Source organism: Odontesthes bonariensis, chromosome 9, assembly GCF_027942865.1.
Source record: "Odontesthes bonariensis isolate fOdoBon6 chromosome 9, fOdoBon6.hap1, whole genome shotgun sequence".
Taxonomy (NCBI): domain Eukaryota; kingdom Metazoa; phylum Chordata; class Actinopteri; order Atheriniformes; family Atherinopsidae; genus Odontesthes; species Odontesthes bonariensis.
This window is the reverse complement of record NC_134514.1, coordinates 10,000,926-10,017,982: the sequence shown is the minus strand read 5'-3', so window position 1 is coordinate 10,017,982 and position 17,057 is coordinate 10,000,926. Positions and strand designations below refer to the sequence as shown.

Below are 17,057 nucleotides of genomic sequence, written 5' to 3'. Positions count from 1 at the left end.
TAAGGCTTTCAAATAACAAACGCCATCACACGATTTTCACAGCCTGGCCACGCCCACACCGTTCAGAGTTTGAAAAAGTTTCTCCATGATTTTTTCCCCCCATGTCTTAAGAGTAACCTGGCCAAGTTTGAAGTCTGTAGCAATAAATCTGCAGGAGGAGTTCGATCATTTGCAAGGCGCGGAATCGGGCAAAAATGGCACAAAAACGCACTTTCCATACAAAATGGCCGTCTTCCTGTGGACGTGGGACCATGAACTTTTTTGTGCGTCTAGGCATGATGAATGAGTGTACCGAATTTCGTCATCCCACGCGAAACTAAGCCCAATGCGGGAACCATTTTTAAGCATCGTAGGGGGTGCTACAGAGTCAATGAGCGACTCCCAAAAATATAAAGTTTAGATTCTTTCATGTCGTCGACTGGCAGGTGGTGCTTGCAAAATTTTGCAACTTTTGCAAAGAATCGGAAAAATAGTCCTTACAGATTATGATTATTATCAAACATTTTCACAGTAACTCTAGTTTTCCTTAAATATGCTGCAGAACAGGTGGTGAAAATAACTATGACCAATTATTTTTACTCACAAACACTTTATTCCATTCATTCTTCTTACGAAGGACATAAATGTCATGGCAAAATCTAAATTTTTTTATTTATACTCTGAACTGTTCTTTTTTATGGAAGAATGATTGAGCAATATACAGCTTTACTCCTTGTGTTTGATTGAATGTACCTTAGCAAGTTGCAACAAGCTGTTGGTAGCCATCAACAAGATTTTGGTGGCATTCTGGTTGGAGATTCTAACACTCCTCTCGGTGGAATTAGTAGAGTTCAATTAAAGTCACTGGGCTACCAACATGGGTTGAGCTTAGAATTTCAGGATGGTTCTTCGGCCATTTTAGAATTCATTCCACGATCAGTTTTGAAGTGTTTGTGGTCATTGTCCAGTTGAAAGATGAAGCTGTCTCAAAGTTTTAGCTGTAGCACTGATAATTACGAGTTATAGTTACACTAAAGAGTTTTTTGATAAAAAGGAAAATTAGAAGAAAAAAGTCCAAAGATATCACTGCCATCCCAAATTTGAATGAATGTAAGCTTTTGACCGGCATTGTACACTCTTTCAAACAAGATCCCAAAGATTCTCAATGTGCTGGACAATCTATGTGTGAAAATGAGGATTCGTGCTCCCTGAACCACTGTTTCACAATTTGAGTCTGATGAATCGTGGAATTGTCATCTTGGAGTAGATCCATACATGGGGGTCAAATTATGGAGATTTGTTAGTTTTTGTGTTGTGTTCAAGCAGTTCTAAACCACTTGGATTTTACCAAGTAAATTATCTGGGGTTGTTTCTGTTGCTCAAGTCTAGGTTCAACAATGCTATGTGCTCTAAAATTAGCTCAACTGACTACCTGATTATTGTAAATGATCAGGCTTTTACCAATAAACTTTTTGTGTACCTTGATAGTTTTCCTGCTTGATTAATATTTTTACTACAAGCAGAGTTGCTGCATCTTTTAAAAAATCATTACAAGTTGCCTTGCTAGTTTAAACTAATAAAAGAGCATTATCAGTGTGCATGAGTCGTGAATGAAAAGTTCTCCCATCAAAACAGTGTTTACACTTCTCATACAAACACACTGAGACACTGGTCGAGGTACCACTGCACATGTTGAGGTGAGTCATAAGAAAACATTTACAGTACATCCATTCATAAAATCTCTGCAAATGAACTCAAATGTTTTCCATGACAATTACATCTACTGGGATGATGTTTATACTGGGTTCTTGCTATAATTTTTCCACATTATGCCACAAATTACATTGCGATGCAGTAGCTAACAAAAAGCTGACAAAATCCATTTATCAGAATTTGGGAAAGATATATGGGGTTCTATATACAGTATTATCTTTATAATTATTAATACAAGTAATCAACCATAATTAGACTGCTGAAAGTGCTGGTGAAAAAGGCTGCACAATGTTGAACTACATTTCAGAGGTTCGAATGCTGAATGTGTATTTTCTGTTAATTAAAATCTACCCCGCTAATTACTTCTGTAATTAGAAAACACTGCATTTTCAAAAATGGTGGGGGAAAAAAGAAAACCCCAAGCATTCCTACATGAAAATGAACAACATTAATCAGTGGGTTTGGCTGAAGTCACGTCCAAAAGCAAACCACAGAAACAAAAATCCCAAACAAGCAAACAGAGGCCAACACTGACCCTAAAAATGTGTGAATGTCTGAAGCTAGTTAAAAATACCAGTGTCACATTTCACGGTACAGCACAGGAATGACAGTACTCTGACAGCTGCTTAAAACTTCGGTTTGATTTGACCATACATCCAAAACCAACAAGCGTTGTATTTTATCAGAATCCAGTCAAATATTCAGTTGCAGGATCCAGAGATATGATCTATTCATCCGGTGAACAGCAAGAAATAATATCAATAAAAAGACACATTGTTTGCCCATTTTCACCTCTCAGTATATCATAAATATGAAAAGGACAATTTATTGGGCAATTGATCAGAATCAATGGCCATGAAGTAAACACCTTATTCGATTAGAATAAACCTACAGTGGTGAGAGGTAAAATACATTAAAAAGCATTAAAAGCAGGCTTGTGACCTGAAGGTTTTCAGTTTCAATGCACAGTATGTCTATGAATATGTGGATAGGGAGGGCAAATGAAAAACACTCCTCACTCATCTACTACTGAGGTGTCCTTGAACTAGGAACAACCCTCCAGCTGCTCCACTAGAGCTGCACAGTAGCCAAATACAGGGAAGCATGACTGGGTGGTGCAGGCGGCTCCCTGGTGTGAATCTATACATATGTGAAGCAGGCTGTGTCTGAAAATGATCAAGCAAGTTCAGTAAACCTCTCCCAGAGAAAGCAATGTTGAAAAAAAAAAAAAAAAGAAACCTTCAGCTGAAACAGCGTATGTTAATGCTTACTGGGCTCTTGGGGGAAATGTAACGTTGATCCAAACATTGTTTATTGGGAAGGATGTGCAATATAAATCATGTAGAAAGAAAATGGAACCAATAACTCACCTTTTGCTTTGCTTTTTGTCCCAGCCACTGATAGCATGAGGGGAAAAAAGCCAGAGGACAATAAATTAGGTAAGTGGTATGAAGGAGTTACATTGATAGCATGATGATTATTTGTTCTGTGCAGGGCGACAGAGAGAACATGATTAAATGGTGGAAACGAGCAGTGTGCTGAGAATTCATTTCTACCATACCCGCATGGAATGTCAACGTGTTAGAGTTTAATATCAATAAAACTTACCAAGCTGGGTGACATCAATAATTCTCCTTCAAAACATGTAGCAGCCGGTCCATGTAATATAAATACAAGTATTTACACAGCGCTTAGAGTAAAACTCATAAGATCCAAATATATCTCTTTTGGTTCTCCCATGAATATAACAAAGCTCAATGTATTTGTTGAAAAAAATGTCATAAATTGAAGAACAAAGATTTATAATTGTTATAGTTCCTAGAATGATTACTTTAATGTGGGTTCACCAAGTGTACCAAGTTGAAATTGGCTATATAAATATTTTTAAACAACAGGAATTGTGTTATTTCATTGGCTAAACTTTGGGACAAGAGCATCATGAAATAAAGCTTCACTATTCAACATCTTTTGGGATGTTGTGTCACCAACCTCAAACAAGTAATATGAAAAAGATCAATCAAAATCAACAACTAATCTAAGCCAGTTATGGATACTATAAACCAGAAGTAAGTACATCCTGTAATGTTGCTGAAACATCAATTGGTATTCTGGTTTGGTTGCGAGATGTCCTGAGTTCAGATCTTGGACGAGCTGCCAATTTATGTTTGGCTCTGGCTCATTGGGCCACAACATAAAATGCAGACTGAATAAATGGGTTTAGAAAGATATGGGGTCTAATATTAATAACATCAAGCAACAGAAACCAATAGCATGAGTGACAATCGGCCAGTTAGCTACACCAAACAAGCTTTATACATACTTTCACAGGGGAGGCGGTTGAGGATGCAAAAGGTCAGAACACAAATTATTCCAAAAGTAGTTAAGTACGGTATTGTCTCTTAGGAACAATCCAAAAACACTTTCTGAATCTATTAAAAATGCACACTTTAAAGTAGGAACTCAGTGCAACAGTACAGCTGTGATTTCTGATTAGAACAACAGCATGAGGTCAAAATATTAACACCAGAATATCATACGATCAGTGTAGGACGTGTGGTCTGTTTCTCTCTGTATGTCTGTATCAAGGCTCCACAAGAATTGACCTGAAAAAACAGTGGGTCTTATCAAAGACAAAATAAAATAAAAAGTTGCAACCAACTAAAACTCAGCTGCAGCACACATAGAACAAGCTTCATCATAAATCAGAGTTGCAGTGGCGTACTTCTAAAATATTGATACAAACAGGGCAATACCTGCACAATCTGGGGCTAAAAAACAAACAGAGAAGGGGCTCAAATGCAAACAATGGTTATGAGTGGAAATCGTCAGGTTTATATGACAGCTCATACAATGCGACCGACTCCGCACACTGCAGACTTTAATGGATGGTGCACAAAAAATAAAACTCTGGCTTCTTCTCAAACACAACCTTCAGGATAAAGCAACAACAATGAAAACTGTGGTGGATATGGGGAGCATCCGTGAGCATCTGGAGCATTGTGAGATGAAACAATGTATTTACTAAGCACAAACGGTCCATCATATTTGGCATTAACATGGCGAGAATTACCACTGAGACCTTTAGATTAATAACTGAAGACCTAAAGTGACAATATGGGGCTGCATGTATGCAAAAGGTGTTAGGACATGACACATAAAGACACACAAAGGCACCATGAGCGATTGTGGATATACCAAAGTATTGGCTGACAAGGTGGTTCCCAGTGTCCAGAAGCTTGGTGGAGGAGGAATATTCCAGCATGATAACGATTCAAACCACTCTGCCAAAATTAGAAAAAAGCTTCTAAAGATGAAAATGAAAGCTAGGAAACCTTTGGGGTATAGCAAAGAGAAAGTTAGAGTAACACAACCCCTCCAGCAGAGACGAGCTGAAAAAAACCGTCTCTGAAGAACGGTAGAATATTCCTCTTGAAATTCATGCAACACAGGTGCCATTCATTGTCAGCAGGATCGTGTCTGGTATCAAAAGTGGGTGATCTTATTCTCAAGAGCAGAATAATCTCTGTTTTTTTTTGTTGCATTGACCATTTCTACTAGAATTCTTTTAATCTAGTAAATTTGACATTTAATGTCAGATTTGGGGATTCTAATGAAACTGAACTGTGTGTCATACTGACAAGAGACAAAATTAAGCTCACTGACCTTCTAGAGGTTTAACATACAGTTTAACATGCTAAATTTGATGCTTTGCAGTTTGGATTACAGTGAAGTGGATGAGTGAACATTTATTATACATTTCTGTCTAGTTTAAAGTAACTGTGTCTTTAATATGGTTCTTCCTCCATCAAGAATACCTAATATCCCAATTCAATGTGTCAAAAACTGTAGTGAAGGAATCTTGAGACATAAAAAACATCTAAAGAGGTTCTATTAAATTTTTAATCACAACAAAATTAGTAAATGTTTTTCTCCTCAGTGTCAGTGGTTTAGGGAAGGACTTTACTCAATAACTTCCAACCTTTACTTTCTGTGCAAATTACACACTACTCTGGGCAACATGGCAGAACAAAGCAAATTGGTAAACAATTTCCTTTCATCATCACTCAAGAGGCAAGTAATTTGTTTCTTTCCAATAGTTACACAACAGAAGGTGATTAAATGTCTTTCAAGTAGAACTGCTTGGTAACATATAATGAGGAGAAAACATTGTCAACAAACACTTCAGACTATAGCAGATTAACACTAGATTTGCCGGCAAGACCCATCAGATTTTGCGGATTCCCCATGTAAAACTGCAAAAATCATCCCTGCATACGAATCAAAGTGGGATTTTATGTCCAGCTTATGACAAAGTACCAAACACTTACGAAGAAGACGACGACTCAGACATATTGACAAACTACAAACAAAGTTTCTGGTTGTGTTGTGATTAAATAAGCAAATTTGTTCAAATTGAAGAAAACCTTATCAAAAATATTATGCTATGACAATTTTCTATGTATTTTGAGACAAATACTTTCTAATTTTGATAAGATGATCAAATAAAAATATGAAGGAAGAACAGATGGATGAAAATCTTTTCAGTCTTTCACTTTGAGTGAATATTTCCATTTCACAATAAATTGTGTTGTGCATTTTTCATGGAACCTGTAAGTGAAACCACTGTCGTGGGAGAATAACTGTAAGAAAACATTTTTTAAATCTCGCCCCAGTCATTTAGATAGAGACCTGGACTTGTTATCCCTACATAACTGTCTGGAGGAATTTCCAAGATGGCTACCAAGTGGCAAGACTTGAATATGGACTATGACTGAACCCTGCATTGCTCTCAGTAGCAAGCCAAAGCTACCTTGCTTCTGCCATTGGTGTAGTGAATTTGTAACACTGTAAAGTGCTTTTTAGACCTTCTACCATTTAGATACTCCAAACAAGAGGCCTCCAGGCCCATAAACACACTTAAAAGATAAATGAAACAAGAAACACTCCAAAATTACTGAGAAGTCTCTTAGCCTCTAGAGCAATACAAAATATTCATACCAGACAACACTGGCTCTATGTTACACATTCACGGCACACGCCAGCAAGACAGAGAAATGTAAAAAACCTTGTAGATAGACTTACTGCTGCTCCTCTTGAATAATCGTGCCTGCTGCAGCCTGTAGGGCCGGATGCTTTATTAAGTTATTGCTCAGAGTTTGATTTTCTTGGGAATGTAGATGAGGTTTTGCTTTCTGGAGCTGAGGTCATGCTAACAACTATCCAACTGACACTGTGAGCAAGCAGAATCAACTATTACCGTTTTTATCACATAAGCCACCATCACCTTTCCTTTGCTTTTTTTTTTTTTTCAATTTTGACACAGGGAATCCGATCCGATCAGGATTCCCTGTGCCCTGTGTTTACAGGATCCGAATCAGGCTGAACAAAATTAAGAGAGGTATAAAAAAATACTAAAATACACTGAATAATGTTCCTCAGTTCTAAAACGTTTTAATTTTACAGCTTTATCTTAACAAACAGCACAAACTTTTTTTTAATCACATCTGTGAGTTACAATAACCGGCTGCAATATATGACGTTTCTGTCTTCAGTCATGCATTATAAATTGTTCATTGCTGGGTGGAGCTTTAGAAAAACAGGTACTTTTAAAGCAGGATATAAGATCTCCCTTGAAAGGTCCTGCACCAAATCTGCACTGACTCAGGGTTTGTAGTGCACAAAAAGGGTGACTGACAAAAGCACTCCTTAAACTCTCTAAAAAAAATAAGCCCCACTAGGTGAATTTACTGCTGTTTCCACTCTGGTCTACAAATGCTCTGTGGGCTGAAAGAACCTGTCTATTAGTGTCTACATGCTACAATTTCCTTCCACCTGGAGGTGCTGAGGGCATTGTTCACACTATGAAGATCTCATTTGTTTCTCAGTTTTGGCGTCTTCTCTCTCTGCAGCTCAAAGTTGCATCTGTATTCAACATGCTCATCAATCCTGTGCTCACGTGTTCACCCACTGCCTGCTGATATTTGATAACTGCTAGGCATCCATCCCAACAACAACAACAACTAATTACATGTTTGCAGTGAAGGCCATTTGAGAGGCATGAATCTCAATAAAAATAGTTCTAATTTTGATCATTACAGTACCCATAGCTTCAGGTGGAATGAAGCCTTGTGGAAAAAGCACTACTTCCGACTTAAAAATAGGTCAGTGGTAACCTGAAGTGTTGAGAAGGGACAGAATGCTTATCTGTAAAATAGGTCACTTCTTGGTGATCTTGAACAAACCCTTATCTGATGTGAAGACTGGAAACAACATACACTTGATGTATGCCATGCTTCTATCTAATAGAAAATTCATTGTTTTTGACAGTCATTAATCTTTTGTGAGCCTCCAAGCCTTCGCCTCTTCCTATTTTCCCCTGATGTGGAAGTTATTAATCTCAGACTCTCTCCCAATTCAACAGTGTTGACAAAGTCAGACACCATGATAAGATTCTCCTTGCTGCAAACTGAAAATGTTTGCAAGCACATGGCAAGCATATGAATATATCTTTTAGAGAGAACGCTAACATTTTGACATTCCTAAGAGGACTTTCACTAAAAATCAGCAGCAGAGAAAATAACATCCTCCTCCCCTGTAGGAATGTCTAACAAATTATGAATTAAATCTAATGATTAAATACATCAGTTTACGTGTTGCTCTAAATTCAACACAGTGGCTTGTTGTTTATTTATGTGACTTGTTTTCCTTTAAGGTCTTTATTGTATCTTACAGACAGTTTAAGTGAATTTAAGATGTATCACAATGCAGATGTGGGTGCATTAATATAGTTTCAGTATATAACTGAAAAAGGGTATATGGTACATTTCACTGCACTGGATCATGGAAGTCCTGTTAATGTGATATGTTGGGTGAATTAGATAAGATATATAAATGGTGCATAATACACACATTGGTTTTCAACTAATATGAAAGAACAACATTAGCTATTTTCACCATAGCTAAATAGTCTATTTTACATAGAAACCCTCCTACCTGGGTGAAATAGAATGTATCTGAGCAGCAACCATGATAAGAGCTATTTGAATTCTCCTCATGCCAAGGAAAGGAGCTCCAATGTTTCCTTCATTATCGTTTGAAGCACATGATACACCAAATCATTCTTTTTTAGAAGAAAAGGGAGATAATTCCATCCCACCAGTTCTTGCGGCTGCAACTTTCACAGCAATGTAAGATCATTTTCAACCAGTTTTACTAACTTTGTGTGGATAAATATGAGGACAGGAGAGTAAATGTGAGCAGCCTGCGATGACACTATGTTTATTCCTTTTGTATTTACAAACCTTGAAAGTAAAGTAATATTCTATATTATCTCTAATATATGAGTAACAATGTCATAATATTGCGTTAGACAAAGTATCTAAACTACTTTTTGTTTGGAACATTTCCATTCTAAGTCCTTGTGAATTTCTTCTCCCACCTTTCCCTAAGTCAAAGATGTTTTCCAATGGGGTCATAAAAAAGAGCTTGGGAAGAGATGATTGCAGGTAATATCCTTAACTATTCCATCGGACCCCTAATGTTTGCAAGGAATGCACCCAAGCTGACTCAGCCAACGGTTGAGGAGGCTCATTCAGCAATGTCAGAGAGGTCCATGCTGGCTTTCATAGCTAAGGATTTGTGGCCTTAAGGGCGGATTATACTTCTGCGTCTATCGTCTTGACGTGTTGCTTTGCTCTGGTCGCGAACCACTTTTCATGTTATGGTTCTGCAACCTCGGTCTGGAATTTCTCGGGACGCACAGCAGTTTCCCCTCGCGAGAATTTCGGTGGGCGGTGACGAGAACTTCGGCGGCGCTGGCGGAAGTGTTTGTTTTTACAAAAAAGAAAAAGTGTATGCAAGATATGGATTTGGAGTTGCTCGACATCGAAGAAGAACAGCTTTTTTTTTGGAGTTGGCGAAAATGCAAAGGTGGAAGCCACACAGACAACCGGAAAGGCACACCGAGGACCAATCACAGCCGCTTTTGTCTGCGCACTTCCGTTGGTGGTCTGCGTCCGTCCGACGTGTAGTCAGGATTTTTCTGAGGTGCACGACGACGCGCGCAGAGCCTCTGCGTGGGGGAGTGGTCAAGATTTTGACGCTCGCAGAGGCTCTGCGTCCGAGCGTCAGAGGCTTTGCGCCTGAAGCATAAATCAGGCTTCATTCAGCTGTAGAGAAAACCTGGTTTGCCAAGCTGTTGAAGACCCCTTTTGCTGTGGTATAACTTCCTATCACAATCTTCACTTTCAAGAATTGGCTATACCAGCACTGTACAGCCAAATATAGCCTGAGTAAAGCTAGAAAATGCTACTCCATCCGTTCCATCCTGTATGGATATAGGTGATTTGTAGACCTCTGTGGCAACTGACTCTGGTGTGCTGAGGTGGATCACTCAGTCATTATTAATGGAAAGATGCAGCTTTTTATCTATAAAGTTCTAACAGTTGTTAGAATTTTGAAAGCACTCAATAGAAGGGGAATCTGACTGCTTGTATATACAAATTAAAATTTCAGCTATGTGTGGTTATATGGTAATTTAAGGATTAAAGACATTGAGATGTATCTTGAAATACTTCAAAGTTATAAAAGTACAACGTAATCAAAATGAATGGTGACACCAGCAAAGATTCACAAAATGAGCTAAATCAACTCTCTCAAAAGCATATGTGTAAAGAAATGAGAGATTAGAGAGCTGAGATCTCATGGAAAAGAATGGATGATTGGTTCTGCATCTTTACTGCAATGATGTCATCCTTTTAAGTTTAGGGTTTAATTCAAATTAAGGTTTAATTTTTCTCAGAAAAAAATTCAAGAAAAAAAGAACCAGTGGCATTAACATGTAATGACCCTGAATATTGTCTAGAACATCACTCCTCTGTGATTTAATTAAAAGAAATTTTCCAATTTTGTAGTGATTGAGGTTGCTTTGGGATAGAGTGATTAAGATCTTTCCAAGCACCATGTTGAGTGCAGTTGTTAATTGACATTAAACACTGTCCATCAGCTAAAACCTACAGGTTGACAGTTGTTTATTCAAGCAGAGTTTATACATAATGCCATAAATATGTAAAACTGTTCAAACTGTACGTACAAAAATCTAAATCGACAAACAAATTATGACAAACCTTTAAAACAACCCTTTAGAACATTGGGAACCTCAGTGAAGACCAGGCGAACCAACAATGAGACTAAAAAGAAAAGGATGACACCAACTGCAGGACAAACATGGAACCCAAATAAAACGGATAACGGTGCGTCAGTGACAATGAGATAAGAAAGAAATAAGAAAAGAGGAACCACAACAAGGCAGACAGATAGGACATTGGCCAGTTAAGCAAACAGCCACACATTTGGAACAGTCGGCCTCCTTGTTAGATGTACAGTATTTGCATTATGTGATGCTAAATGTGTCACAGTGAAGTCTGTTGATTTATCTGTCAGTCTTACATCTGAAAGAAAACAACAGCAATAGCTGCTGATCCTTGTGGTGATTAATTTTGACCAGCCACTGAGAGGTTTGTCCTCTGACACAGATGACTGGCCTCCGTCCCTCAGCTGGCCGTCACTGAGGTCACTTCTCTCCTTCTGCCAGGGTCTCACCACAAACTCTTCTCGGACAATGTGCATAGCTTTGATGAGAAAGCACTTCATCATTTTCAGCTCACATCCAAATGCCCTCGAGCGAAATCATAGTACAGTTTTAATAGCCACACAAGGCATCTGTGCATGCTGGTGGCCCTAAAACACCAGAAGCATGTAAATTAAATTTAAGCTTCAAAATGCTCATTTTGACTAACCAGATTTTCATGCGCCAGTAACTTCCATTTTAGACCGATGTAACACTGGTAGAAGCAGCTAAGTGTTTTAAATGTCAAGTTTAAACAGTTAATGTATTTTCAAAATAGCTGAATTTTTTTGTTTGTTGTTTGCTTCTTTTACAATAGAACCATCAACTAATAAAGTGAACACTGGAGCTGAGAATTTTCCTATTGAGAGCACTAAACGTGTTACAGACACAGAGATGGAATTTCTGTCACACCACCCTGCTTTGTTGATAATGCAATGAGTCCCAAACTATAGGCGGTAGAGACAACACCACTGCCTCTGTGAAGTCAAAAATGGATTAATTCAGTTCCAGAGTAGAAATATTAGACTGACGTTTTGGAGGTTACATCAGGATCTCCACAGTTTTTTCCTAACCACAACTAAAGCCTTTGTTGATGAAAGATAACCGATCATTTTTCCTTCAGCTGAACCAAACCTGAAAGCTAAAATAAAAGTGTTTTGATTAAAAGCAATTAATCTCCTCCTGCCACCTAAATCTGACCTTTGTGGCTTTTTATACTTCCTCAAATATAGAGAATTTTTAAGTCCACCACAACAAGCAGAGATGGGTGTCCACCACTATATAACGACCTATTGAACTTAAATTGGGGTTGCTTCTTTGATGCCAACATGTGAATTTAAGCACATTATGTGCAACACTACTGTAAAGTGTTCTTTAAAAGGTTGTCTTTATTTCACATTTCCCTTTAAAATCAGGTTGGAATAACTAGCTTTTATGCACAGGAGGATTAACTGCAAAACTTTGAGCCAATGACCAAAGATCAACAAAATATGTGGATAACCACAGATTTGTTCAATTTTTTTTAAAACACAAGCTACTTGACAGTTCAGCAGTCATCATATCTTCTTCCCAGTGTTCAATGTGTTCGAAACAATTACATGTTCACTGTGTTATCACTTAAGCTGTAACAAATGGTGAGTGGCTTCTACTTTTACAGTGATAACTTTCCCCAAAATGAAATGCAGCACATGTTCCAGACCTTGGCATCTTGACTGCAGGTCCAATAAGAATACCATGATTTAAACACACCTCTTGAACTCTGAAAGGTACCATTACAGGCTTACATACTGTACCTCCTGAAGATGGCCCAAACCAATTCCTTGTCCAATTTTCTCATCCTGTCTCTACTGTTTTTCAATTGTAGGCCCTCGTGTAATAAAAGTGTGCTGGTGCCTATCCAGTTAGAGGAGCGTAAGCATGGGAAGGCGAGCCAGAGAAATGACTAAACTTGATTTACACGGCTGTATCAAGGTGTATCCTCTGTATAATGAATAAGACCTTCTCATCTTTACAAGTTGCACTGTTTTCGAGAAGTAAATGAAACATAGAATTCTGGTACCCAGTAGGATTGGGGTGTCTGTAAAACATAAACTAAATTATATCCACACTGGCGAAAAGTACACCTTCAGACAGCTTTCGGGTCACCTATTGTGGTGTATCTTGAGGTGACAAGTATTGTCAGAAATATTTAGCTCAGGTGAATGCAACTGAAGCTAAACACTCACTCATATTTCTCTGTTTGCATCACTATGCAATCCAGTTAATTCTACATAAAGCTTCATAATGATTAATGACTGACTTTAACCAAACTGCTCACTATCACACAACTAGAAAAAGTTAGACTTAATCATGTGAAACGGCAATCACAAATGAACTTCTGATCAATTCCATTGAATATTATTATCCATTAAAAAACAAAACAACATTCTAGCTTAATTTAATTTGTGAATGCCCGATTAGTCAAGTTCTCAGTTTTAGATTATAGTTTTATCTATTCAAGAGAGCTCAATTCTGGAGAAAATGAAATGGCTGTTCAAATCATTTTTATTTGGAGAGCTGCAAAAGGCTTGTGCTATTCGACCCAGTGGGTGTTGTTTTGTGCGTGTGATTTTAAAGAGTCTCTGCTCCAAAGGGATAAAGTGCAAAGTTAGCATGGCCTTTAAAAGCAAAGTTGCCAGATTATGGGGAATTTCAGCAAGTTGAACTAAAGTTATTCTTTAACGGTTTAATACAAAATAACGATTTTGAAAAAGCTGTTGCCATTTTTCAACCAACAGGCATTAGAATATGCATTTCAAGTACATGACAGTACATAATAACCATGTTATTGCCTCCTTAACCACGGGGTCTCATTGTTAAGCAGTTTAAACTCACAGCTAGGGTAGAAATCCTGCCCTTGCTTAATTGCTAATCACAATTTTGCATTTGTAGATATTCAGCCATCTATTACGTTCACAAGAATAGCTTCTATACAGGAAATCCTAATTAAATGCCATTAGCACTGTACTGGGATGTTCAGCATCATACTCTTAATTTAGTTTTTTTTCCAAACTATTCTATTCAAAGCAGCCTAAAACTTTACGACGTAAATATCTATTCTCATCTAAGATTTACCAATTTAATGGCACAAAATTGTCTTTCAGACAGCAGTTGTAAGATGTTTTCAGTACAGCTACAATAACAATCCAGACTAGTAATTTAGTATGACAAGACACATGCACAGGGTTCTTCTGTCTGGTAGTTGTATTGTCTGCCCTCTTAAAAAATAGCAGGTGTGCAGCAGAAATGTTTTAATAGACCAAGATATTGAGTTATTTGTACAGGTTTGTTATAGCATAACTAAAGCTAAGATAAAAGAAACAGCAAAGACAAACACAGTGCCTGTAGTTGCTCTATCACTCAGCATTACCTGCTAGATGGGGTATGGTGTGCATGCCATGCTGTTCATGTTGCCATGTCATGAGGTTATGCTTCAGTCCAGCTCAGCTGTATTTGATATAAATTGAGATGTTTCTAAGTGATTTTGGAGAGTCCATCTACTCCCTGCTCTACACCAAATCAGGTTTCCTTCTGGTACAGAAAATTGCTTGACATTATGTGGCTCCCCCAATGCCTTGCAGAAGCCCTGTGCATGCTGATTAGGGTCCCTGCTTAAGGCAATCCAGGACTCAAACCTCCAAAGTATTTATCTGCCAACCCCCAGGATAATGGCAGGCATGCACACCACTTTTCTCTGGTTTCAGTCTAGCATAATGGTGACAATGTCAAATTTCATATAACTTCGTATAGTACACAAGGGAAATGTAGACTTATGAATTCAATTTTACGATCAATATGGAACAGTAAGGTTGAAAATACAGCTCAACAGTTTAAATGAAAATACCTACACATTTTGCTGACATTTGATTTGATGAAATGATAAAATTCCATTTACTTTTCAAATAAGATGTTTCCCTCTGCAGTGCATGAGGCTCAGGAATGCATTGTGCTGTTTGCTTTAGTTGCAGAATAACTACAATTGCAAAGGCGTACTGTGGAATATCATTAATGTCATTTTAGTATATTATAAAGTCAACTATATGTTCATAAAAGCATTCTTAAATATGGTAGTGACGATTTTCTAGAGGGAGTGGTACAAGAAAAAGTACAAATGAAGTTTGTTTATGAAAGTTTTTGCTTGTGTTTATGTGAAAATAAAACCCAGGATGACCTGGAAATCATCTTAAGCCCTGTTCCAATACAAAGATACTTTGTAATGTGTAGTCAAGCTTAGAAGTTAAAACAGATGCTGTGCTGTTGTATTCAAAAATTATTTTAGACCTTAAAACACTGCAGTTTCTTTTGGAGCAAATAGTATGCTGAGCGAAACGTTTCTGTTAGGTGAACTGTAGGGTCAATCTTCTTCAGTCTGACAGGTATAACCAGTTAGATCTGTGTTCACCTGTCTAGCCCTAGAGGAAGAATGACAGATAGAAAGGGTGAAGTGGAGGTGATGTTCATTTCCAGCTTGAAAAATGAAGAAAATGGGCTGGGAGTGGTGAAAAACCCTTATCTTAAAAAATGGAATCACACAAATGTTGTGTGACAATTTACATATTGTGACGCATCATATGTAACTATATGTGAGATACACAGTTCCCCGTCCTCCTGATACAGTATATCTGTTGCATTATCTTTCAAAACACACTCATATCCTAGAGATGGAATTCCACAGAAGGTAAAGCTCTGGAGAGTAGCCTACTTATGGCTGCAGAAGATAATCCACTTTGATGAATCTGCTCACATTCACACAACCGATATCCTTAAAGCCCTTCAACTCGATATTCTGTAGATGCTATATAGATAAACTGGCCTTGCAAAGACCAGTCTGCTAACAACACATAGGCTGAAAAGTGGTTTAGAAAGCACAAGATTATGTATTGAAGATGTTAAAAAAAATGGGGGTACTAAACAGTAGCTCGAGGTCAAACTCCATCTTCATATTACTGACAAATAAGGATTTTTTTTTAGCAGGTCATTCATACATGGTGACGTGGAACAACACATCTTTGGCATTGACATCAAATCTGAACAAGAATCTTCACAAAATGTGCACAAACCAGACATAAGTGGTATAAGGGAGACATCAGGTATGAAGTTTGAGTGCATTGTGCTACTGGCTGTTGGGATTATCTATTGGAGCTTGGTAAAGTTGCTTATATTTGTAGTCAAACAACAGTATTGGATTTGTTCTATCCTTGGCTGTTTTTGGAAAAGTTAAAAAAATTATAAATGTTTAAAAGATCAAAAATAGAAATGCCACAGTGGTGACTTTTCTGCCAAGAGGTGTGGCTTTCTGTTTTCTTTTCTTTTTTGAGACAATACATATTTTCCAGTCAACATGTGCCCTTATGATAGTGTATCCAGTTTGGCCTTTTTTTTTTTTTCCAGCATTTTGAACCCTCATGAACTCACACATAAGCACCACAGCTGTGATGTCAATTCCCTCTTGGAGGGTTTAGTGATCAGGCCTGAGGATGGAAACTCGGGCCTCTCATCAGTAGTCTTTCTTCTGAAGGTGAACCCGACTTGTCTAAAACTAAGCAGCGGGTTCTTTAAACCAACAATCAGGGCCATGAGCAACACCCCCCTTGAGATTTGGGCAATTTTAAGAGGAAAAGACCAAGGAAAGGCAGGTGCTGATCTTTTCCGAGCCAGTACCACTGAAACCACTGGGTACACGCTTGAGGCGAGAGGGAAACTGACCCGTTGATGAGGAGCAGTCTTCTGGCAAGAAAAAATAAAATCTCACAGTTGTGCAAGAAGAAGTTTGAAACTGTCATTTTATGGATCAAGAATAACTGTAATGGAACAATTCTCCTTTTTTTTTTTATTACAATCGTATTTTCCCTATTTGATATATGGCATGGGTGGAAGTACATTCAAAGCAGAGAGAGAATATTTATGAGAAAACAATATCCTCTTTTTCAGATCTCGAATCAGTTCCTTGAGCTTTTCATGTACATGATAATGTTTGTACGCGTCCAAAAACAACAAAAAAAAGATAATAACAGCTCATAACAATTTCTCAAAGCCTTCAAGGCATTACAATAATTACATATCATCCTGCATTATTCTACCAAAATGCACTCAAGTAATCAAACAATAAATTACTGCTTAAAGGTTGGATAAATAGTTTTATGCTGTTAGAGACTTAACTGAATAACGTGCATATGCACACACAAAGATTTAATGAATC

At 37.8% G+C, this 17,057-nt stretch overlaps 1 protein-coding gene across 4 annotated transcripts in view; it reads right to left on the bottom strand.

Moving 5' to 3' along the window:
- Window positions 1–17,057, bottom strand: part of LOC142388129 (cell adhesion molecule 2-like) — a 216,020-nt gene that overhangs the window by 61,802 nt on the left and 137,161 nt on the right. For 3 of the 4 annotated variants that reach the window (XM_075473053.1, XM_075473050.1, XM_075473051.1), the window contains exon 2: window positions 3,063–3,089. The exons of the other annotated variant lie outside the window; for it this stretch is intronic. Coding sequence is in view for 2 of the 3 variants with exons in the window: in XM_075473050.1 (XP_075329165.1) it covers window positions 3,063–3,089 (27 nt within the window). In the remaining variant the exon portion in view is untranslated. The remainder of the gene's footprint in view (window positions 1–3,062; window positions 3,090–17,057) is intronic. 4 annotated transcript variants of the gene reach the window in all.